Source organism: Odocoileus virginianus, chromosome 14 (genome assembly GCF_023699985.2).
Source record: "Odocoileus virginianus isolate 20LAN1187 ecotype Illinois chromosome 14, Ovbor_1.2, whole genome shotgun sequence".
Lineage (NCBI taxonomy): Eukaryota > Metazoa > Chordata > Mammalia > Artiodactyla > Cervidae > Odocoileus > Odocoileus virginianus.
The window spans coordinates 31,836,946-31,862,110 of NC_069687.1; the positions used below are offsets into that span (position 1 = coordinate 31,836,946).

At 40.4% G+C, this 25,165-nt stretch overlaps 1 protein-coding gene across 1 annotated transcript in view; it reads left to right on the top strand.

The window, feature by feature from the left end:
• SLC1A3 (solute carrier family 1 member 3) overlaps positions 1 to 25,165 on the top strand; it is a 79,543-nt gene that overhangs the window by 15,581 nt on the left and 38,797 nt on the right. Inside the window, exon 3 of the mRNA XM_020900514.2 lies at positions 8,614 to 8,751. Coding sequence (XP_020756173.2) covers positions 8,614 to 8,751 — 138 coding nt within the window. The remainder of the gene's footprint in view (positions 1 to 8,613; positions 8,752 to 25,165) is intronic.

Consider the following 25,165-nt stretch of genomic DNA (forward strand, 5'->3'; position numbering starts at 1 on the left):
TGATCTTGATATTGCCCATGACATCTGTGTATTACATAATGTCACCAAGATGCCAACCTTGCAATCTTTGCTTCAGCTCTGACCAGTCCTGTTAGGAAGTTCTTCTGGTTTTTATTGTTATTTCTGCAGAGTAATCGATAATAAAGGGTCTGTTCTTTTGCACTAAAGATCTGGTGGCCATAAAGGTCTCTATTAATTCTGGGAATATGGATCAATGTGCTTAAGTAAGTGCCCGCTAATGGAACCCAGCTCTGCAGAGGCATTGAGCTGCTTTACCGAAGGGAAACGGGCTCCCCTAGCCTTCTCCTGCTAACAAGTCAGAAGGACAGTGGAGAGGGTGCCGAGACATCTACGCATCAGGCTGTGAGAACGCGTTTCGGAGAGGGCTTCATTTCTGTAATCAGAAACCTGAATTGCTTACCCCCAAAAAGCCATCTTTGCGTGCAGAGCATTCCCTCTTGATTTTGATGTTGATCGCTGGCTGACCTCATTACTCTGGCTTTACCTCTAACTGCCTGTCCCAGCAGAAAGCTGAAGAAAAAATTGTCTTTTGTTTCTTCATGTAACAAATGAATTGAAAACAACTAGATGTTAACTTCACTAATTCAATGAAATCTGTCCTCAACTTAAGCTCCATATTTAACCTAATTAGTTAACCTAATTCGAAATAGAATGAAAAGGTAGATAAAATATTACCTTTAAAGTAGTGTCATGACTATTTTTTTAACACCAAAAACATTTTGTATTGGGGTATAGCCGATTAACAATGTTGTGATAGTTTCAGGTGAACAACGAAAGTACTCAGCCATATAGACACATGTATCCATTCTCCCCCAAACCCGCCAGTGACATGACTATTGAGAGGCCCTGAGTACAGCGTAGTGGGTGATGATCTGGGCCATGGAGTTGGATGTGAAGTCCAGCTCAGTCACTCAACTGACCTTGAAGAACTTGACCACTCATAAGGTGATCTACCTACACAGGTTTGTGGTTTTGGCAGTTTACTGACCTTATCGATGACCGGTTCTTCATCTGAAATATAGGTAGTGCTAGTCTTGGCCTCCATGGTATCTGTGCTTGTGAGAACGTGACATCTTGCACGTGCTAAAGTCTGATATCATTAGCTGATATCATTAAGCGAGAAAATCTGAAGCATGTTTCTTTTCATGTCTTTCCTACCTTTGTGTACTGATGGTTTCCAAGGATTAAAATGTGTGCCCTGGAAGGAAAAGGCAAGCTACTTTAATGAATAAATTCTATTTAAGTTTAGTTAAATCTATGAAAAAGGACTTGGTGTAACCATTTTAAAAAGTGCCTTGATACTAGTAACCATACTGTAGGACCCTCAGCAAGTCAGAGGACCTGTGGAAGGTTCCAAGATGTGCTGGGTACCTTTACAGCATCTTCAGCAGATCAAAGCTTAGTACTCAGTTGCTTCTATGATTTAGAGGTGCTTGAAGACCCAGAAGTCAGGTGCATTTGAGAACTGTCTTTAGGCAGGCTAAATGGAAGAGAAGGTACACGGAGCACTCAGAAAGAAGGAGGCTGGATACAGCTGAAGTGGTTATTGAGAGGGGAGTAGAATCAGTGTTGGCAATGGTTGGACTTTGGGGAATGGGGTCAAATGTACCTAATATTTAGAAAGAATAATCCCTTCTTTCATCTATGCTAGCTTGTCTCTTGCTCTCAGAACCTGTATCATAAGTAGAGAAGCTATCTTGCCAGTTTTTTTCTAAATTATAATTTAAGTTTTCTGAACTAGGCAGGATCCTACCTACCCTTGGAAATATTGTTGTATCAATACATGAGTAAATACATGAATTTAGAAATGAACTTGTAAAGCCAAGCTTATTCTTAAATTGTTGCTTGAAGGATATCTAAAATTCCTACTTGCTTGGTATGATCAAATTCCAGAAGACCAAAGTGAGTTTCTCATGTTTACTGTGCATATTTTTTGTTATAATTGAATGACCAGTGTTTAAATGCATTTAAACAAAAGTCACAAAACATAATCAATACCAGTGTAAATTTGATTTGGAAGTAAGGTTAAAATTTTTAAATATTTATTTATTTACATACTTATAAGATAAAGCATTTAAATTAGTAACAACCTTTACATGAACAAGTAGGAAAAAAACATGTATAACCAGAGGTTTTTATAATTCCTATCTGCTATTAATACTGCTATATCAAATAATGCACAATGAAAATTGAAGTCAAATCCTTTATACCTAAAATCAAGTTCCAGGAAGATTAAAGGTTCAATATTTTAAAACCAAGCAAACTATCAAAAAAGGAAAAATGTATTAAAGATTTCTCAAACTTGGGGGGGAAATTAAAGTTTATAACTCTTGAAGAGATCATCTAATAAAAAAGATGTGTAGACATTGTTTTATAAAGTAGAATACCTGTATATTTTAAATAATAATATATGGCAAGGTAAATTAGGAAAGTAGTTATAGCAAATGTCATTTTAAGTATAGGCAGAGAGTAATTATCTCTATTACATAAAGAATATATACCAAATATACACACAGATACATAAACTCTTGAACTATCAAAAGTTAATAAATGCTTGATGAAAATACAATTAAGGGAATGGTCAAGATCACTAAGTATTAAGTAAATTCAAAAGAAAACAAATATACATACTATTTTCTCCTCTCATTCAAAAATTCTGCTTCTTTTAAACAATTTTTTATAATGCTCCATTCCTAGAGGTATAGGAAATAAGCCATCTCAGTTCACTAATGAGTTAAACTGTTGAGCCAACCCATTGAGAAAGCAGATTGATAGCATGAATTGAGGTAGTCATATGTTTTATTTTCTTCCAGTTTTGTTGAGATATAATTGACATACAGCACCATACAAGTTTAAGATATAGTGTGGGAATTCCCTGGCTGCCAATGGTTAGGGCTCTGAGCTTTCACTGCTGAGAGACAGGATTCAGTCTCTGGTCAGGAAACAAAGATCTCACAAGCCACACAGCTCGGACCCATAATCCCCCACAAAGATGTACAAGATAATAATTTGACTTATTGTTGTTCAGTCACTCAGTCGTGTCTGACTCTTTGCAACCCCATGGAGTGCAGCACACCAGGCTTCCCTGTCCTTCATAGTCTTGCAAAGTTTGCTCAAACTCATATCTGTTGAGTCGGTGATGCCATCCAACTGTCTCATCCTCTGTCGTCCCCCTCTCCTCCTGCCTTCAGTCTTTTGTAGCATCAGGGTCTTTTCTAGTGAGTTAGCTCTTCACATCAGGTGGCCCAAGTATTAGAGCTTCAGCTTCAGCATCAGTACTTTCAGTGAATATTCAGGACTGATTTCCTTTAGGATTGACTGGTTTGATCTCCTTCCATCATGAAATGATTATCACAGTAAGTTTGGTGAGCATCCATTATCTTATAGATACAAAAACTGAATAAATAGAAATATTTTTTCCTGTGATAACTCAAGATTTATCCTTTTAACAGTTTTCATATATAAGTACAGCAGTGTTAATTTATCATGTTGTCCATTACATCCCTAGTATTTCTTTGTCTCGTGACTGGAAGTTTGTAGCTTTTGACCACCTTCCTCTAATTCTCCTTCCGCCCACACCCTGCCCCATGTAACCACAATTCTGATCTCATTTTCTTCGAGTTTGTTTTTGAAGTGTGATTGACCTGCAACACTATGTTAGTTCCTGGTGTACAACACAGTGATTTAGTATTTCCATACATTTAAAAATGATCCTCATGATAAGCCTAGTTACTATTTGTCATTCTACCAAGACATTATATAATTATTGACTATATTACCCCACACTGTACGTTTCATACCCATGACTCATTTATTTTGTAACTGCAAGTTTATACATCTTAATCTCTCCCACCTATTCCTCTCCTCTTTCCACCTTGTAGCCAGATTCTTTAACGCACAGGTTCGCTTTCCCTGAACCACGCTAAGCAAAATATTCCTGGATAAAAACCAGCCTTCTTATATTCATAATGGAGTTTTCCATAAAGTAAAAAATGTGAAACAACAAAGTGCGAACAGAAAAAGAATATTAGGTCCATTTTGATACAATCATTAGATCTCTTATCTTGAGGCTTGAAAGTGTTATTTAAAGTAACAGTATATGGAAAAGTATTGTCTTCATGATTTCAGTATATTTCACTCTGTTTGGGAACATTCTGGGAGGAAACTCACAGAAGCACTAACAGTGGTTGTCTTTCCTACTGAAGAGGCAGGAGAATGAAATGTAGTCAGCAACGTGAACTCTGAGTCCAAACGCCTGGGTTTAACTCCCAGCTCTGCCACTTCAGTAACTGTTTAACTCTGATGTGGAAGAGCTATTGGAATGGGGCATGTTTTAAGTTCACTGTGATTAAATTTCTGTGTGAGTAAATTGGTGGTAAATTAGTACCTAGGTCCTGGGATTTTTTTGAGCATTAAATATACTAATATAAGCCAGGAAAGGAAGGAGAAGGAAATGGCAACCCACTCCAGTATTCTTGCCTGGAAAACCCCATGGACAGAGGAACCTGGCAGGCTGCAGTCTATGGGGTCTCAAAAGAGTTGGATACTACTTAGTGACTAAATACAGGCAAAGCACTTAACAGCAATGTTTGGCAAATAGTAAGACCTCAATAGCATTAGCTATTTGCTGTTTAAATGGCAAAGCAAATAAAGGCAGGGTTTTGCCTGGACTTTTCCACCTTTTCCCAATCAACTTTTCTATCTCAAACCTGTTACTGTTATACTGAGGGAAAGCAATAAATATTTTTCTGAAGGTCTTGAAAACTGGGTCAGCTGGATTTTCTAGTAAACATAGATTCAGCTCATAATTGGGCTATCATAGATTCAGCTCATGATTGGGATATCACAGTGTGTAATCAAATGGATACTTCATTGTTGCTGGAATCCAAGAATTGAAATTGGAAGCTGCAGTAACAACTGAAATGAACTTTGTGTCTCATTTCATAAGAAGTTAGGATGGCTCAGTTTCCTTAAAGGAAAGCTTGCTTCCTTTGGAAAAACTTGCATTCACACAGTATTCACTTCCCCAACCTCTAGCCTCTAGACTACTCAGTACTTCTCTATAACTCACATGTTTTAGTAATAGCAGGGCAAAATTTTTGAAAATATTTATAATAATGGAATAAGCACATTTTAGGGGTCAAGGATTAGCAAGCAAACACCCTCTTCCAATAACACAAGACAAGACTCTACAACATGGACATCACCAGATGGTCAATACCAAAATCAGGTTGATTATATTCTTTGCAGCCAATGATGGAGAAGCTCTATACAGTCAGGAAAAACAAGACCAGGAGCTGACTGTGGCTCAGATCATGAACTCCTTATTGCCAAATTCAGACTTAAATTGAAGAAAGTAGGGAAAACCACTAGACCATTCAGGTATGATCTAAATCAAATCCCTTACGATTGTACAGTGGAAGTGAGAAATAGATTTATGAGACTAGATTTGATAGACAGAGTGCCTGGTGAACTATGGACGGAGGTTCGTGACATTGTACAGGAGAGAGGAGACATTGTACAGAAGACCATCCCCAAGAAAAAGAATGCAAAAAAGCAAAATGGCTGTCTGAGGAGCCCTTACAAATAGCTGTGAAAAGAAGAGAAGCAAAAAGCAAAGGAGAAAAGGAAAGATATACCTGTTTGAATTCAGAGTTCCAAAGAATAGCAAGGAGAGATAAGAAAGCCTTCCTCAGTGATCAGTGCAAAGAAATAGGAAAACTAGGAAGACTAGAGATCTCTTCAAGAAAATTAGAGATACCAAGGGAACATTTCATGCAAAGATGGACACAATAAAGGACAGAAATGGTATGGAACTAACAGAAGCAGAAGATATTAAGAAAAGGTGGCAAGAATACACAGAAGAACTGCACAAAAAAGATCTTCGCGACCCAGATAATCACAATGGTGTGATCACTCACCTAGAGCCAGACATCCTGGAATGTGAAGTCAAGTGGGCCTTAGGAAGCATCACTATGAACAAAGCTAGTGGAGGTGATGGAATCCCAGCTGAGCTATATCAAATCCTAAAAGATGATGCTGTGAAAGTGCTGCACTCAATATGCCAGCAGATTTGGAAAACTCATCAGTGGCCACAGGACTGGAAAAGTTCAGTTTTCATTCCAATCCCAAAGAAAGGCAATGCAAAACAAAGTTCAAACTATCGCACAATTGCACTCATCTCACACACTAGTAAAGTAATGCTCAAAATTCTCCAAGCCAGGCTTCAGCAATACGTGAACCATGAACTTCCAGGTGTTCAAGCTGGTTTTAGAAAAGGCAGAGGAACCAGAGATCAAATTGCCAGCATCCAGTGGATCATCGAAAAAGCAAGAGGGTTCCAGAAAAACATTTATTTCTGCTTTATTGACTATGCCAAAGCCTTTGACTGTGTGGATCACAATAAACTGGAAAATTCTGAAAGAGATGGGAATCCCAGACCACCTGACCTGCCTCTTGAGAAATCTGTATGCAAGTCAGGAAGCAACAGTCAGAACTGGACTTGGAACAAGAGACTGGTTCCAAATAGGAAAAGGAGTATGTTAAGGCTGTATATTGTCACCCTGCTTATTTAACTTATATGCAGAGTACATCATGAGAAACGCTGGGCTGGAAGAAGCACAAGCTGGAATCAAGATTGTCAGGAGAAATATCAATAACCTCAGATATGCAGATGACACCACCCTCATGGCAGAAAGTAAAGAAGAACTAAAGAGCCTCTTGATGAAAGTGAAAAAGGAGAGTGAAAAAGTTGGCTTAAAACTCAACAGTCACAAAACTAAGATCATGGCATCCGGTCCCATCACTTCATGGCAAATAGATGGGGAAACAGTGAAAACAGTGCCTGACTTTATTGTTTTGGACTCCACAATCACTGCAGATGGTGACTGCAGCCATGAGATTAAAAGACGCTTAATCTGAAAAAAAAAAGCTATGACTAACCTAGACAGCATGTTAAAAAGCAGAGATATTACTTTGCCAACAAAGGTCCGTCTAGTCAAGGCTATGGTTTTTCCAGTAGTCATGTATAGATGCGAGAGTTGGACTATAAAGAAAGCTGAGTGCTGACTAATGCTTTTGAACTGTGGTGTTGGAGAAGACTCTTGAGAGTCCCTTGGACTGCAAGGAGATCCAATCAGTCCATCCTAGAGGAGATCAGTCCTAAGTGGTCATTGGAAGGACTGATGTTGTGGCTGAAATTCCAATCCTTTGGCCATGTGGTGCAGAGAGCTGACTCATTTGAAAAGACCCTGATGCTGGGAAAGATTGAGGGCAGGAGAAGGGGATGACAGAGGATGAGATGGTTGGATCGCATCACCGACTCAATGGAGATGAGTTTGAGTAAACTCCAGAAGTTGGTGATGGACAGGGAGGCCTGGCATGCTGTGGTCACAAAATCCAACACAACTGAGCGACTAAACTGAACTGAACTGAGGGGTCAAGGAAACTTAATTAGGGAAAGGGGAGAGGGAGTAAATTTATTCACTACATTTGTTAATTTCTAAACATTTCCAAAGGTATCATGCATAGTTTAATTTCTGCATAAAGTTATTAAATATTTTAAAATTCTATTTATTTATTTTTGACTCCACTGGGTCTTCATTGTTTGGCTTGACTTTCTCTAGTTGTGGCAAGCAGGGGTTACTCTCTAGTTGCAGTGTGCGTGCTTCTCATTGCAGAGCACAGGCTCTTGGGTTTGCGGGCTTCAGTAGTCGCATCTCATGGAGCTTAAAGCGTGGGCTCAGTAGGTGTGGTATACAGGCTTAGCTGCCCCTCAGCATGTGGAATCTTCCTGGACCAAGGATTGAACCCACGTCCCCTGCATTGGCAGACAGATTCTTAACCGCCGCAGCACCACAGAGTACTTCATTTTGATATTTTTTAAAGTTCCAGGAGCAGAATCAAATTAAGGGAAAAATTGCTTTTTCTCTCCCCTACTATCCCCTAAGTTTTTCAGGGAAGATTTCTGGAAAGTCTCTGGTAATTTTGAAATCCTCTCTTGCCAGCAACTACAGGATAGTTGCCAAAGCAATATCAGGACCATGTAGACAAAAAGTGTGGTATGTAGATAAGGGGATGATGAAAATGGATTCACAGTGTGAGCAAGAGGAGTTTTTTTTTATTGTAAAAAATAAAATTACACTACCCTTTATAAGTGGTTATGTCAGCAGTTCTAACATCTGTTGTTAACAAAGGAACTTGACTATAATAAGCCTTTCCCCCCTATATTGCCTTGTGTATGGGTAAATGCTTTGTTTCCTAGATATGCCCCAGTCTTCATAACTTTGTCCTGGGCCGTGTCAAAATTGGTTGCAAGTTAGACAAAGAAATTTTTCATTGGCTAAGACCAGGAACATTTTTTTTCTCTAACTTCTATTTGAAGCCCTGAATTCCACCAGACCCTTTGAGATTATGGTGGAAAAGACAGGCAACATCCCTTGCAGGAAAGCAGCACAAATATTTGCTGCTTAAATAAATTGATTCTTGTTAGACAGGCATGATCACCAGCCAAATTCTTTCATATTTTTGTAGGCGTGTTACAGTTTCAATAAAAGACTCAACTTTTCTTCCTTGTTTTTCTTTTTCCTTCAGGTACAATCCTTGGATTTACCCTCCGACCATACAGAATGAGCTACCGGGAAGTCAAGTACTTCTCTTTTCCTGGGGAGCTACTGATGAGGATGCTACAGATGCTGGTGTTACCCCTCATCATCTCCAGTCTTGTCACAGGTACCCTATGCAGTTTTGTTTTGTTTTTTATTGTGTGCTTATTGCCAAAGATCGCTTAGAAAAACAAACGCTTTAGGTTTCTGCTGGATGCATGCTCTGTTCTAGAAAATAAAAGTCCCTTCAAAATGATGGAAAGGAGGCTTCAGTAATGCATGAATGATTATAACTCTCGTATTTTACCAATCACAAGAGGAAACGGATTTGAACTGCCAAGTAATCTGGTCTGCCTCGCTACGAAAGAGGCACCCTGCTAGACACTACACCACCAGCCTTCTCTGCCCACAGCGATATAGTTGACAACAGCGTACAACAGGTCTGTTTTCTCACCCTCTTATCCCACCCAGATAACATCTGGTTGGACAGCCTATTAGCTATTGATGCAAGAATGCTTGTTCTCAGAGCCACCACGACTTGAGCGGGAGCCTTCTTGGAAGCCTCATCAAGAGGTAATGCCCACGACACACTCACCAATTCTACTGCCACCAACACTGTATCTTTTCCTGGTGAACCCGCATGACTTCTCCATTGTCCCCCACCCCCGTTGCCTTTTACGCTGGTGGGAGAATGGGGAGGGGGTGGGAGATTTCCCCATCCAGATACTTTTGTCAGTTGACACTTGGATTGTTGAGGCGTGGAAGCTTGGCAGGCTAGGATTCTTATTCTCTATGAATGCGAAATAGCGATTTACGCCCCCGTGGGAAACGGTTTAAGAGTACATATGATTGGTGAATACGAACAGAGCCAGAAGTTTCAGAAAAATGTTGCTGTACGTTCCTCCCTGCCCACTGTTCTCTTTCCCCGCAGCACATCTCTGACTTGGAGAAGGAATATCCGTAGACACTACCCCCAGCAGGATGGTTTCTGGGTTTGTAGCTCAAGCCCAGACCTCAGGTATTACTAGCCCTGTTTTCTTTTCCGTCCTTGGCTTACTGTCCACCCTTAGGCAGATCATTCTGTGAGCTGGCTCTCAGCATCTTTTCACCTCCCAGGAGTTCGTAAGGATGTTTATAATCTCCTTTCAAGATCTCTGTGTAAAAAGAACTTCATAGAACAACTCAAAAGTCTTGAAGCAAGATTCTGACTGCTTCATGCCCTGAAGGGCTGGCCATTACTTGGAACAGAAACTACGTCAGTTTCTTTTTTTTTTCCCCAATGCCTTGCAAATCTCTGCTGGCTTCTACTTGCCCAGGTCTTCAAACAAGTGATTGCATGAACATAAAGCTCCCATTGGAGGATGAGTTGCCCATAAAACAGTCATTTAGACAGGATGATTTGGGACACTTGTTTTTGAAACTAGCCTGGCCCATTCCTGACCAGAGGTAATCACAGCCGGCCACAATTCTTATCAGAGAAGCTACATTCATACTGTGAAGGCATGTCCTTATTATGCATTTGCTGCCATTTTTCTGAGAAGCAAGTTCTTGCAGCAAGCACTCAGAGGACAGAACTCACATCTGCCATTTTGTTCAGTGGAACAGGGAGTCCCTTCCCACCACCCTATGGCTGGAGTCTGAATTGAGTACCTGCAGTTTTCCTGGATGCAGACTGGGAGTCCTGTGTTCCTTTATGCTCTCTCTTCAATGGCAAGGCCAGTGTTTAGAGGCTTCTGCTTTCTGGTAATTGTGCTTTAAAAAAAAAAAACCCACTGTGTTACCCTTTATAAGAGGAGAGCCCTTGTTCAGTACAACTAGAGAAAATATTAGTTCCCTTTAGCAATCCTAGTTAACAGTTACTTTGAAGTAGAACTCCGGAGTGTTTTCTCATACTTAATACATCAACTTTGTTGCTGGAATAAGAGCTTTCGTTGAGTAATTTTTCAGGGGGAAAAAAAAAAACAGCAACACTATGAGGCAGTCCCTCTGCTTGGTTAAAAAGAAACTGTGTGTAAACTTTGGAGAAATTATCAAATTTATGATATATGTGTTAAAGAGAAAGGAATTTTAAACTGTGAACAGCCAGTATAAAATGAACCTTTAAAAGGTAACCTAATTGCAAGTTGGGAATGCCACCACTTGGGACCATTAAAAGAGTCTCAGTTCTTTTCTAGGATTGTTAAGGCAAGGGACATAATGAAGTTTGCTAAAGATCTTTTCAAGGTGTTCGTCTCAAAGGAATAATTTCTGAGCTACATGATAATTTAGACACTTATGATCAAATGGAATGAATGATAGATTCAATAAGAATTTCTTTCATGATTTGAAGTGCAGTGATTCTGAACCAAAGCAGGATGTGATCCAGTGTAAATAAGGAGGTCCCCTTTGGGGACTTTTGCAAATTACACGTACACAAGAGCATCTCTGTGTATGTTGGGAAGCATTACTGGAAAATGTGTTGGGAGAAGACAAAGTGAGGGCCCAATATTTTAGAATGGAAAAGCAAGCTCAAATGCCTCCAGTGGCCAAGCAGGTGAGGGATTTTTATATATGAAGTTGCCCTTTCAGGCTCCTTTTTGTTTTCCTACTGGATAAGAGACGTGGATATAGGGAAATATTTCTCTTCAATGGGAGAGGTAGCAGGGATGAGTGTGACGATAAATGGAAAGTGACCCACTGCAGAACAGTGTAGACAAAGGGAGGAAAGGATGTGATTATGACCTGAAAACTGTCAACTCCATCCAATTGTTGCCATGTGTCAGTAAGGGCCAAATCTTCCAATTTTTCAAAAGAATCCAGAAATCCAAAAATTGATAAGAACCTAGATTTTTTTTTAAATTTTATTTATTTTTGGCTGTGCTGGGTCTTTATTGCTGTGCATAGGCTTTCTTTAGTTGAAGTGAGCAGGCTTCTCATTGCAATGGCTTCTCTTGTTGCAAAGCACAGGCTCTAGAGCATGGGCTAAGTAGCTGTGGACACAGGCTTATTTGCTCCATAGCATGTGGGATCTTCCTGGACCAGGGATTGAACCCATGTCTCTTGCATGGACAGGCAGATTCTTAACCACTGGACCACTAGGGAAGTCCAGAACCTAGATTTTTTTTAAACGTTGACATAGGTAACAGAACAAAACAGTACAAGCCAAACAAAGCACATCTGCAGGCTCAGTCCAACACTTGGGCCACCAAATACTGGAACTCAGGTTTCGGTGTGGGTGCTATTAATTATAACAAACGCACTGATAGGCTTGTGCATGCATCAGCCTATCGCTGGGTTTCATATGTTGCCTTATTCCACTTGGCAGTTCCGTGTCAAAGCTTAACTTAACATGGAATCAGCTACTGAACACCACGTTTATTGTCTGCTAAACAAGCAACTGTTGGAAAATCTCTCCATCTTCTGTGTTATAAACATGTTGTGTTCTGGCCATGCTGGCCTTTTCGGCACCCATCAGGAACACGAGAACTCAGCACTCTTTAAATTCAAAAGTCCCAGGGTCTGGGCAGGCAGAACTTGGAATGCATGAAACCCTTACTGCATTGCCTGCATTTGCCATTTTGTTTTAGAAGGTTCTGTGTGTTGTTTTTTCTTTAATTAATTAATTAATATATTTTAGGCTGTGCTGGGTCGTCGTTGCTGCGCCGGCCTTTCTCTAGTTGTGGAGAAAACTTGGGTGCAGTGTGCAGGTTTCTCACTGTTGTGGGTTCTCGTGTGGAGTATGGGCTCTAAGGTGCACGAGCTCCAGTAGTTTCGGCAAGTGGACTCAGTAGCTCAGTCCCCGGGCCCTGGAGCACGGGCTCAGTGGCTCAGTCCCCGGGCCCTGGAGCACGGGCTTGGTAGCTCAGTCCCCGGGCCCTGGAGCACGGGCTCAGTGGCTCAGTCCCCAGGCCCTGGAGCACGGGCTCAGTGGCTCAGTCCCCGGGCCCTAGAGCACGGGCTCGGTAGCTCAGTCCCCCAGCCCTGGAGCACGGGCTTGGTAGCTCAGTCCCCCGGCCCTGGAGCATGGGCTCAGTGGCTCAGTCCCCGGGCCCTGGAGCACGGGCTCAGTGGCTCAGTCCCCCGGCCCTGGAGCACGGGCTCAGTGGCTCAGTCCCCGGGCCCTGGAGCACGGGCTCAGTGGCTCAGTCCCCGGGCCCTGGAGCACGGGCTCAGTGGCTCAGTCCCCGGGCCCTGGAGCACGGGCTCAGTGGCTCAGTCCCCGGGCCCTGGAGCACGGGCTCAGTGGCTCAGTCCCCGGGCCCTGGAGCACGGGCTCAGTGGCTCAGTCCCCGGCCCTGGAGCACGGGCTCAGTGGCTCAGTCCCCGGGCCCTGGAGCACAGGCTCAGAGGCTGTGGCTCGCTGGCTCTCGAGTGCGCGGGCTTCGGTGGCTGTGCTATGCACGCTCTAGAACACTGAGTTGGTAGTTATGGCGCACGGACTTAGTTGCTCCACAGCATGTGGGATCTTCCCAGAGCAGGGATCCAACCTGCAACTCCTGCACTGGCAGGCAGATTCTTGACCAATGAGCCAACAGGGAAGCCGGTCCTGTATGTTTTTAATTCCATTTAAACTCTGAGAAATTTAAGTTAGATTTTCACACTTGGAGCATCCCTCTTGGTGAATTGTGGCACTAGAGACCCTGTAAGCCATGTTCTCCTTTTCTCAAAATTGAAATTTCAATCCTTCCTAACATCCTTGGTATGTATTAGCATTCCAGAAGCTGCCAGAGAGAAGCCAGGAGAAAGCCTAACGGCTAGATTTGTACTCAGGTACCTAGTTTTTTGAACAAAAGGAATACATCTGTGCCAACATACCACACAATAAAATGGGAAGTTGGCACCAATTTCTATTGATTTGGTCAAGATAGGCAACCAGACTAGATATTTCATGCCAGAAATATGAGTTCGTTTGACTGACTTAACCCTCATTAAATTCACTAGGTAATAGTTAGACTCATTTCGGGTTGCTCTGTGTAGACATAGCTACCACCTCACCTCCCCCTTACTTTGGAATCTTTTCAGAAAACTAGTGCTTTCTTTTCTCATTCTGAGTGTGCATTCCTTCTCAATCTCTTACCCTGCAAGAAATCATCTGTGTCTCCAGTTTTCTGGAAGGGGAGAGCATCCCTTTTGACAAACAACCTTCCAGATCTTTAGACCCATGAATTCAGTGGAATGTGGGACTTCAGAATAGGTGACGCCAACAAGCTCCACTCAGCAAAGGGCTCCCTTACTTGAGAAAACAGAAGTAGAGACAGTGAATGGTGAACCTCAAAACCCCTTAGTGTCAAAGAAAAGACAGCTACAATAAGAATGACCTAGAGTTTTGTCTTTTCATTTAACACAAGAGGGCAAGCAATAAGCTAGACAATTCTTGGTTCTTGGAAATATGAAGGTTTTGAGAAGGTCTTGCGAAAATGAAAGCCAAAACACATAAGAAAAATTTACTATTTTAAATGATACATTGTCGTGGCTGAGGGGTATCTCTGAGGCCTTGATGAAATACTCCAGGTGCTTATGTACAAGAAAAGGGACAGTAGATTTCTTTCCTTTTCTCCCCTACACATACATTTCATTGAAGAAGGAAATATATCTATCTCTGGTGGGGAGGAGTGCCTTTGAGCCTCCTTTTCATTCTCTGTAAAATGAATTCATTCATGGTAACTGTGTTGTAGGTCTCTTCTGAGGATTTATGCTTGGCACACAGTTCAGTTCAGTTCAGCCCAGTCATGTCCGACTCTTTGCAACCCCATGGACTGCAGCACGCCAGGCTTCCCTGTTCATCACCAACTCCCAGAGTCTACCCAAACTCATGTCCATTGAGCCAGTGATGCCATCCAGCCATCTCATCCTCTGTCGTCCCCTTCTCCTCCTGTCCTCAATCTTTCCCAGCATCAGGGTCTTTTCAAATGAGTCAGCTCTTTGCATCAAGTGGCCAAAGGATTGGAGTTTCAGCTTCAGCATCAGTCCTTCCAATGAATATTCAGGACTAATTTCCTTTAGGATGGACTGGTTGGATTTCCTTGCAGTCCAAGGGATTCTCAAGAGTCTTCTCCAATATCACAGTTCAAAAGCATTAATTCTTTGGTACTCAGCTTTCCTTATAGTTCAGCTCTCACATCCATACATGACTACTGGAAAAACCATAGCCTTGACTAGATGGACCTTTGTTGGCAAAGTAATGTCTCTCCTTTTTAATCTGCTGTCTAGGTTATACGTGCTCAGTTACTGGTAGCTACTGGAGGTAAGGATAGCAGTAGTAAGAGCTGTCCTGGTCCACACAGTATGAGTGAAAATTCTAGAAGAAGAGAGAGCTTCAGCTCAGGGGCATGTAACTAAGCCTCCAGAGTCCTTACTTTTTATTTGTCTGCGGTCTTCACAGTGATCGTTTTCCTATTAAAGGTTGATTAAAGAAACCATGAAGTTAATTGAGTAGCAACTGGGAGCCAGGGAGAATTCCTTCCTCTCCACTGGAAGTGATTGGTTTCTGCCCTGCAGGGTGGGACGAGATGACCTTATCACTGCTGCATCATTCTAAATATTATCATTGGTTATGCAACTGCCCAGTCCTTACCGAGCAACGAGGCCCCAGTGTGCGGCACCCTGGAATCCATAGGGCAGCAAAGTCCACTTACTGCTTAAATGCCACAAGCGGAGCCTTCCTGGCTAATCAAAACTTGGACAAGTGGAGTCTGTCTCGACACAATGCTTGGCAGCCTAGAAACAAGCCACCCAGAAAGCAACTGCAGCCCAGTTCATTTGAAGCCAGTAGGTTGGCCCCGCTTTATTTTCTCTCTAGATCTGTTGACAAACATGGGGAGGGAGGCTGAATTACATCCACAGAAACAGAGAGATTGTAAGATATAATAGGAAGACCCTCCTGAGGGCTGAAGAGATCACCTGGCTTTTTTTTTGCATCCTGTAGAAAGGAAATCTGGGAAACTAAATCCTCTTTATTCTTAGTGGATTTAGGTTTTGTTAAAAGGTAGAAAAAATTATTTAAGTCTAGCTGTCCCAGAAAATATCTACCTTTCCATCACAAATAATTTCGTTCAATAAGCACTTGAATTTTTTTTTTTTTTTAATGCACCAGCCACTTTTCTAGGACATGCGGATGACACAGAACTTACCTGGAAGTCCAGTGGTTAAGACTCTTAGCTTCCACTGCAAGGGGTGCAGGTTCGATCCCTGGTCACGGAAGTAGGATCCTGAATGCTTCGAGGCACAGCCAAAAAAAAATTTTTTTTTAATGAGGAAGACAAAACCCCTGACTTCAGGAGTTCAGAGTCTGGTGGGAGATAGACTTGCAGTGTCCGTGTCATGGACAGGAACAGTGACCCAGGGAGGAAGAGCCCCGTGCGGGACAAAGCAGGGACTGAGTAACCCCAGGCCAGCTGCACTCCCCAGTTTTCAGGCTCCCTAGTCAGGAAGCAACTCTGCTAGCAGAGAAGAAGCTGTTTAGGTTGTTCTCCTTACACTTGGCTCACCGTTAAATGCTGCAAGAGCCAGAGGTTGGGCCCCGGGCAGCTCCCAGCAAAAGTAACCCTGGGTTGTGTGGCCTCACAGAGGGAAGAGGCACCTTACAGGGTTTCAGCCGCAGAAACTCCCTCTGGGAGCAGAGCCTCTGAGCTCTCAGTGGGGGACGCAGGAGATTAGGTCCCTCTGAGCTGGAAAGGCAGGGAGAGGTAGTGCTGGGAGCCCCCTCCCCGGCACCCCGGAAGGCGGCCAGCAGCCGCTGCCTGAAAGTTTTGTGCTTCCCTCGCCCAGACTTAAGTTGAACTTGTCTCCTGTGAGGTCCTTGGAGAAACAGAGGATGACAGTTCGGACGGTGTCAGGAAAGCACTTGAGCACAGCCTAGAATTTTTCTGCCAATTCTTCTCAGGTGCCCAGTCCTCCTAGGCCCTTCACCAGCCTGGTTGCCTTCCACACCCCCTTGTGTTCCCAGAGCTGAACCCAGCAGGACCAAGTAGGGGCAGTCACCAGGACCCCGTCCTCTGCTCTTAGCGACTGGGGTTGGCTCAGCTGTCATCAGCTGCCAACAGACCCTGGCTCAAAGGGGTTCAGCCAGTGGTCACCTAACCCCTCAGAAATAAAGTTTGTGGAGAAGTTTTTGTGGTAAAAATCAAACAGTTCTTAAAAGATCAGAAGCCCCAGGCTCAAGGCTTTCCTAGAAAGCTTAGGCTTCTATGACTTGGGAATTCTTATCTGTGAGATTTCAGCAGCTTTAAGGTAGGTAGCCTACAGTTTTGATCAGTTCCGGCTAGTAAGACATTTTTGAAAGTTTCTTTAATTTAAAAAAAAAAAAGATTTAAAACTTTTTTTAAAGTTAAATTATTGTCTAAGAAAAAAAGATCCCCAAGCTCCCATCCCCTACCCCTCCCACCACCCCCACTCCCCACTTATGTTACCAGTCTGGTAATTTCTTTCAAACCAGTCTGAAACTGCTGGTCTGTGGGCGGTGCTGAAAACATTTGCTTTTATTCTGCTGATACGATAATGGTTTTCAGCAGAGCGAAGATGAATCCTGACTGGAGATTTGTGCTCAAGGACACACACAGACACCCAGTTTATTAACTTTGATTTGAATGGACTTTTGCTAGGAAAACTGCTTACCTTGAAAGTGACTGGGAAAACTGCCTTCCATTATAAAAGATTTCTGCATGTCCCATAAAGCCAAGTAAAAAGGTGCTGGAGTATCTGCCAGCAGAACGAGAGATAGAGAGAGAAAGAGAGAAAGTTCTATAGCTGGATAAGGCTTTCTGTCACAATGTCATGGATTGTATGTCTTCAGGGGATCATACCCCTTCTTCTCTTTGTTCAGTGTTTAGTGGGTATTTCATGATAAGCAGAAAGAAGGCTTTTGGGGGTGATAATATTTTCTGCTGCAGGATGGATCTGCTGAAATGGTTAATCAATTTTGAGCCTGTGTAGAATCTAGCTTCCCAAGTCTTGTATTTGTGCAAATTCGTTTCTCTAGGCAAGATAAACTTCTTTTGAGCTTCTTCATGGAAGATCTTTACAAAAATCCCAGATCCTCAGGCTGGAAGCCAGTTTACTACTCATGATTGCAACCTGTTTTGCTAACCCAGCAACATCTACATTTTCCATTAATACTGCTTTCAGATGTCCATTTCCTGGACTCCAGTGTATGGGGAAATAGGTTTTGCATCTTTGTGTTTAATTTGTTAAACAATTACTTTAGTTTTCATCTGAGTTTTTCTCAGAGGGAAGAAACTTCCCCTAAATTACCAAGGGGGTTTCCTCTCACAGGGCGCTGGATGAAGGGAGGCCACTGTCTGAGCTCTGTGATGCTGGGGGCAAGTAAACAAGTCAGAAGAAGCTCTTGGCTAGCCATTTAGAAAGAGTTTTAGAAGGAAGAGCAAGGTGGCAAGATGATTGTAGACTTCCTCAATTCAGCCTGTTGAAATGACATTTATATTACCAGGACTTGTCAGTGCAGTTGAGGGAAAATATAAATATATACATACCCAAAATCTTGTCTCATCTGCAGTACCCCTAGATCCCCTCCCCCACCTATACTCCTTCTCACCATTGGATTATTTTGAAGCAAATACCAGATTCTTCGTTATGTTTCTAAAAGCAAATAACACACAAGACAGGAATGATATTTTAAGATAATCGTAACTTATTTCATGTTTCTGTAATGTCCTACCCCGCCACTCCTGCACACACACACACCAAGAGCTGTCCCTCACTTTAAAAAAGTGTTGCCAACCAAGTTCTTTCCTTTTGTGGTACAAACTTCTCTGCTATTGCTTTACAGTAATTACCAAAATCTGCTTCCAGAGAGCATGACACATCTCTAGTAGAAGATAATGCAATAAAATGTTGATGCTGTGAAATTTGGGGACACAATTTTTCATTGTAGCACAATACAAGTATGTGTGTGGACACATAACTTTGTGTGTTTTTTCCAAAGTTCTTCCAACGCTGAAAAGTACTGTCATTTGGCAGTCTGACTCTTGCCTCTACTCTTTGTAATTTACAACTTTTCCAGAATTTCTGTCTGTACTTTATGGTATCTCACATAGATTATTCCTAGTTAAGCTATAATTTGAACAAAGGAATTTATGCTACGAGCCGACGTTTCAATTATTTTAGAACTAACTTTCTTAAAGAAAATCACAAAATTTTCCTGAGTTGGTGCATACCATAAAATCCTTCATATCAGTGTACCTTACCTATGCACTAAGTATTTTGGAGTTTGGGAAAGAATGAATACATATGTGTGTATGGCTAAGCTGCTTTGCTATGTACCTGAAACTATCACAACATTATTAATTGGCTATACTCCAATATAAAATAACAAGGTTTTTTTTTAAAAAAAAAAGATGGAAACATTAGTAGCTTCTATACTAGAATCTTGTAACTTTTATACTAGAATCTTGCCTTCTTTTTTTATTTTAGAATAGAATTTGGTAGTCTTATCTTGGGACCTAGGCTTAATGACATATCTGAAAGCATTCCTTTGGCATACTTAGGCTTAAAGCCAGACATTAATGTAGTAGTTCTTAAACATATTTAAGAATAACAAACTGGAAACTCATAACACTCTCATGGGTATATTCAAAATGTTTACATATTGAATGATGTAAGAACACATTTACTGTAAGAAAATATGACTCTTATGCAGTATAAGAACAAAACTATAAGCATATTTCCACAAATAGTATAAGCTATTAAACAAAAGCATGATTGAAACAGTTGCAAAGTTTGTAATATTATTTAGGTATTCATAATTTTTAAGTCCTTTTTCCGCTAGCATTCACATTCACATAAGTAGAGGCAAGAAACACTGAAGAAAAATTTATAGTGAAAAATCAGAAGAATTCGATCTACTGACTTTATTCATTTTTTTCCCCTCTGAATTGGGCATGTGGCATCATCATTTGATCTTAGCAGAAAACAGATGTTTTATGGGAAAGTGACTGACGTCACTATATAATTTCCCATTAAATAAACATCTGAACACTAACTTAACAACTAGCAAGTGAGGTCAAGTGCCTGAAAAGTACTGTATACACCACAGAAGCACATTTTCCATCTGTGAAAGATGAATGTGTAGCAGTGTGTATCAGACTTTCAACTGCTAGAGACATCCTTGTTGCCAAAATTTGCCCTCTGCCACTCCCTTCCCTTGTTCTTTGAAATGATAGAAGCCTATTTTACAATAGAAAGGGAGAGGTTTTTATTTGTATGACGTTCCTAAGATTATTTCTTGGTATTGTTAGACTTAGGTTTATCTTATTTCAAAGTGGTATTTATTTTTTTAACAGTTTTGCTGAAATGTAACTCACACACATACAATTTACCCCTATTGTGTATAATTCAATGGCTTTTAGTGTGTTCAAGAAGTTGTGCATCCATCATCACATTAAAATTTTAGAACATTATTATTTCCCCCTGACAAAAACCCACACTCTCTCCATCACCCCCCAGTTACCCCATTCCTCCAGCCCTAAGCAAACACAAACTGTTTCCTTTCTCTATGCACCTATCTATCCTGGGTATTCCATATAAATGGAATACATGGTCCTTTGTTACTGTTTCTTTCAGAGTTCATCCTTGTTGCTGTGCATGTTAGGGTTTCGTTTCCTTTTATAGCCAAATGATATTTCGTTATCTGGACATCCCATACTTTATTTATCCATTCATTACTTGGTAGACTTTGGGGATTTTGTATGTTACAGGCAGGGTGCTCTTATGAATAATGCTGCTGTAAACTTTCATGGGCCTATGTTTTCATTTCTCTTGGGTGTATACCTTAGAGGGGAGCTCCTGGGACATATGATAATTCTCCTTAAAACTTTTGAAGAACTGCCAGACTGTTTTGTATTATTTGTACTATTTTACATCTCCACCAGCCGCATGGTAGGGTTCCAGTTTGTCTACCTTCTTGGCCAACACTTACCATGTCTTTTTTGGTTTGTTGGGGTTTAACTTTTACCTATAAAAGATGTGTTTTAGCTAAAACTTTTGAAGTCATAAGATATGTAGTCTCTGTATTATAACTGAATTTTACATTTCAAAAAAGATAAAATTCAAGTATTACATCTTTGTACTAAAATAATTGTTGAAATCCTTTAAAATGTGTGTGGACTCATCAGTTACAACTTTTTGTATTAATTTCTTTATAGAAATTAACTTAACTTAATCAACTTAACTAAAAAAATAAGACAGGTGACACAATGGACTATACGTAACACCACTGAACTGTACACTTAAGAATAGTTAAGATGATAAATTTTATGTTATATGATCTTTAACACAAACATTTTTAAAAATAAGGTAGATGTACTTTTTTCCTGTTTTTTATTTTTAATTGGAGGATAATTGTTTTACAATACTGTGTTGGTTTCTGCCATCCATAAACATGAATCAGCCACAGGTGTACCTATCTCCACTCCCTCTTGAATCTCCCTCTCACCTTCCACCCCCAAAATACGATTTTTTTAAGTTAATTGTTTGAAGCATAGTTGTTTTATAATGTTGTGTTAGTTTCTATTGCATAGCAAAAATGAATCAGTCATACAAGATGTGATATATTAATGTCAGTTCTTTTGAAAGAGACAGTCTAAATATTTGTTTTCTTATTAATCTAATCTACCACAGCTAGAGTTTTTACACACAGCTTTCAAAGGACATCATACACTGCTTTAGTCAGATAGCTTTCTCCCTGCGCCTGGATTTACATTTGGAAATAGCAGTATAGATGCTTGGGTTATCCAGAATGTTAAAATCTCTCCAAAGTGAGACATTCTTCAACGGCCCCTGTGGTTTCCCTGAGGTGGTTGGGGGTGAGGGTGGGGGTTGGGGAAGAGACAGACTAAAGCCAGAGGTCCTCTGGATTCCTCCAAGGAATGTAGATGCTAAGACTGGAGTGCTGATACAAATCTCACTGGTATGAAGTGATTTTTATGAGCTGCTTCAGTGGTCTGGTACATCTGAACTTACAGAATGCCCCCCATTGCTGAAAGTTCTGTTCAGATCTTTTACAATACTATTGAATTACGTATTCATTCTAATTCTTTGCATGATGAGCTGTAATTCCAAGTCAGTTATTTTCAGCTCAGAAGGAAAGTGTTTGCTTCCTTAGGTGTTCGCACTTGGGGAATTTAAGAAGAACCCCCATAATTCCATCCTTTTAGGGAGCTTTCCCTTTAAAGCATGCATAAGACCTCCAATCCAAATTTTGCGCTATGTCTTTGCAGAATGGCTTCTGTTGCCTTTCGACCATCAGTAAACCAAAGTGAAGCCTGCCAACTGACTATTCTCAATAATTTGGGGGTTGTTTCATTCAGCTTTCATCTCATTTATTGAATTGCCAGGAGTGAGCTTTACCTCTGCTTGATGAGCTAGTTATGGTACTGGTTATTGCTCATTTTTATGCCTGAATAGAATTATAGCCCAAGCTATTTCTTGCATTGATGGTCATACACTCTTACAGATGTATAAATAATGTACAGGATAATTACAAATTATTCCTTTGCGTTTTATTAAAGAAAACCTCAAAGACTGGTGTAAGCGAAATATAAGCCACTGACCACCCATTAAAGAAACAAAGCTATATTGTTAAGGGAAAGTTAAAGTCTGTTGGGTCTTTTGAAGTTGATGTCTCAGAGGGCAACATTGGTGCTGCTGCCAGAGACAGGATGGATTATTGGTCTGACCAAGGGAAGTCTGGAATTTTAAAGAACACTGATAGAGTATTACATGGACTATCCTTGATAACAAGAGCTGGCTTTTGTTTTACTAACAGTTGGTTTCCTCTGTTTATTTTGCTGTTTCAGATTATCCTTTCTGTGTTGAAATCCACACAAGGGCCATGAGATTAAAACCCTCAAAAAATAAACAAAATATCCCAAGCTCTTTGGAAATCTAAATGTTAGACATTGTTCAGTCATGTCTGCCCACTCTGTGGTTAGACAAACCGCACTCTGGTATGTGTCGGTTTCATTCTGCAGTCTTGTGATTTGCTTTTGGTGACTTTGGGCCAGTGTCCTCTCCAAATGCAAGCTCCATGAAGGCAGACAGTGCGTCTCCCTTCTGATTAAGCTTTGCAGTCAAGCTCCCCCACAGGTGCCACACTGGCCCAGCATTGTGCATCTGTGTGTACACATTAACAGTGACAATTTAACCTCCTGCTGGGAAATGTGTTTGAATATTAGAAAGGAAAACAATTTGTGGTCTCATATTTGTGGTCTCTTAAAGGAGAATATTCCAAGTGGTTCTTAAGTCTTTGAAAACTTTTTATTTCAGTATGTCTATTTCAAGCATCCTCACAAATAATGCCCAAAGGGGTATTTTTTTTGGGGGGGGAGACTTCTTGACACTTTGCAGGTGCAAAAGTTCTTGCCTTGTTGGAGTACAAATTTTGCTATGTGAAGGAAACAAAGGCATGGGCAGGAATTTAAATTTTAATTTTATATTACATCTATCCATGTTTATTGGGCTATTGGGATGTAAGGGTCAGAGGTAGAATTGTTCCCTTGGGATATTTTTTGTTGAAATCATTTCTGTCCACAACCCTGGGGTCACTAGCCAAAATATATCTACTCTAGTAAAATATAGATTCCTTATAACACCTTATCATTATAAACTACACATTTGTGAGCATTGCAATGGAATTAGACTCTGCTTACTTACTTCATACACACAGGTGGTGCAGAGAAAGTTTCATGATTCTGCATATCTAAGTTTTAGATTTTCGTTTGTTTTCTTTAATTACCCCCATTGGAAATATGTGGTCCTTCTGTTGTAGCACCAAGTAAGAATCTAATATGACCATTTTCCTCTTAAAATACTTTGTGAGTCCTGTGAGTACTCAACTAACACTCACTGTTAACCAACTTTTATTCTCAGTCATATGCCGGTCATAATGCAATTTATTAAAAGGACTTGAATGAAATTTAATTATTTTCAATATACAAAAGGCAGACTTAGCTGCCATGAATTTCTGGAGCAGAGCATACTCAATCCTTCCAATTAAGTATTCATTTTTGACATTCAATCAAGATACACTTAAATTCAAATATATCTTTTGTTAAGTGGAATATTTCCTTTGGCATTCAAAATGATTCCAAAGTTTGCTCAGGAAAAAGAGAGAGAAATCAAATGTATTAAAGGAATTTAACCAACTTTACTTGGGCACATTATTCCTGCCAATCTACTCATTGGTTTACTTACACCAAAGATAAGATAGAATCTGTGATTCTTTCATGGAAAGAGATTTTTGTCAACACTAGAAAAAGTCAGATTTTGGTCAAATTTTTACTGAAAGGCTATTTCCTTAAATATCCAGCCCACAATCATCCATTTTATTTTATTTTTACAACTGAAAACAGTTTTTGAGAAAAGGTAACAGCAGTTCCAACAATTATTATTATTTTAAAAGAGCTCAGTTTCTTTTATGGTAATTTATCACAGTAACTTCCTGGGTTTTTTTGTTCCTTATTTTTAATTTATCCCAACCTTCATGTGGAGGAGGCTAAAATGGGCTTTGGGTGCTGAGAGTTTATAAGAAGCATTCTCTATGTTTCTATGTGATCACTTAGAATTTTCTTTTAATTAATATATTAATCAGCCTAAAATTTACCATTTGGCTTTTTTTTTTGAGGACCAAGCACATAAACATGCAAGAAACTGTATTTTATTCTGCTAAATACCTTTCTGTTATTAAATTTTAAAAAATGATTGCACTGTCTCAGTGTTGAGAGGAAATTTTTCAAGGTTTATATGTTTGATTATTTTATCTATAGTCAGGACTGTGCCACTCTAAGCAAAACTCAGTTTTCAAAATTTTAATTTGGGGACTTTTCAAGGAAATTTGAGATTTGTGTCAAGAAACCATTTTTTTTTGTTTGTTTTATAACTGATGACTAAATATAAATTGGAACACTGTTCTTAAATCAGATCTACTGTTTTTGCCCCGTAGTTCATCAGATCATTGGCCAACTTCCAAAGGCATTCTGTACCACACTTCATACTGTCTCCTCTGTGTCGTTTGAAAGTTTGGCTCTTACAACCTTCCATTGCCCTTGGGAGGTATTTATGGCTTTGATGGGCTATGTTCACAATCACAGGGTTCTTGTAGATAAACCTCTTGGCTTTCTTGTGACACCGAGCTACTCCCAGCTTCCTACGTGCACAGTCAAAGTCCACTTTCAAATAGAGCCCCACCAGAAGAAGGGCTTGGAAAGGACTTTTAGGCATGAGCAGACCCCCTGTGTGACTGATCTTTAGACACAGTGTATCTCTCTGGTTTTCTTTCTTTTCACAGACATTGTGAAAAGATTGAATAGAGAGAAGTGCAGGACTTGATCTCTCTGGACTCTAACTACATTAATGACCTGTGGTTCAAGAGTTATTAAGATTTCAGTAGAAGAAAAAATTTGGAAACAAAACCCTTTTTAGAAAACACTACACTTTCTTTTTTTGCTACATATAATGAACAGTCCTAATTGTACAGTACAGTTATTATATTCCTTATTATGTTGAATTATGAAAGTTGAATAATTCATAGTCCGTCCTAGCTGAATACA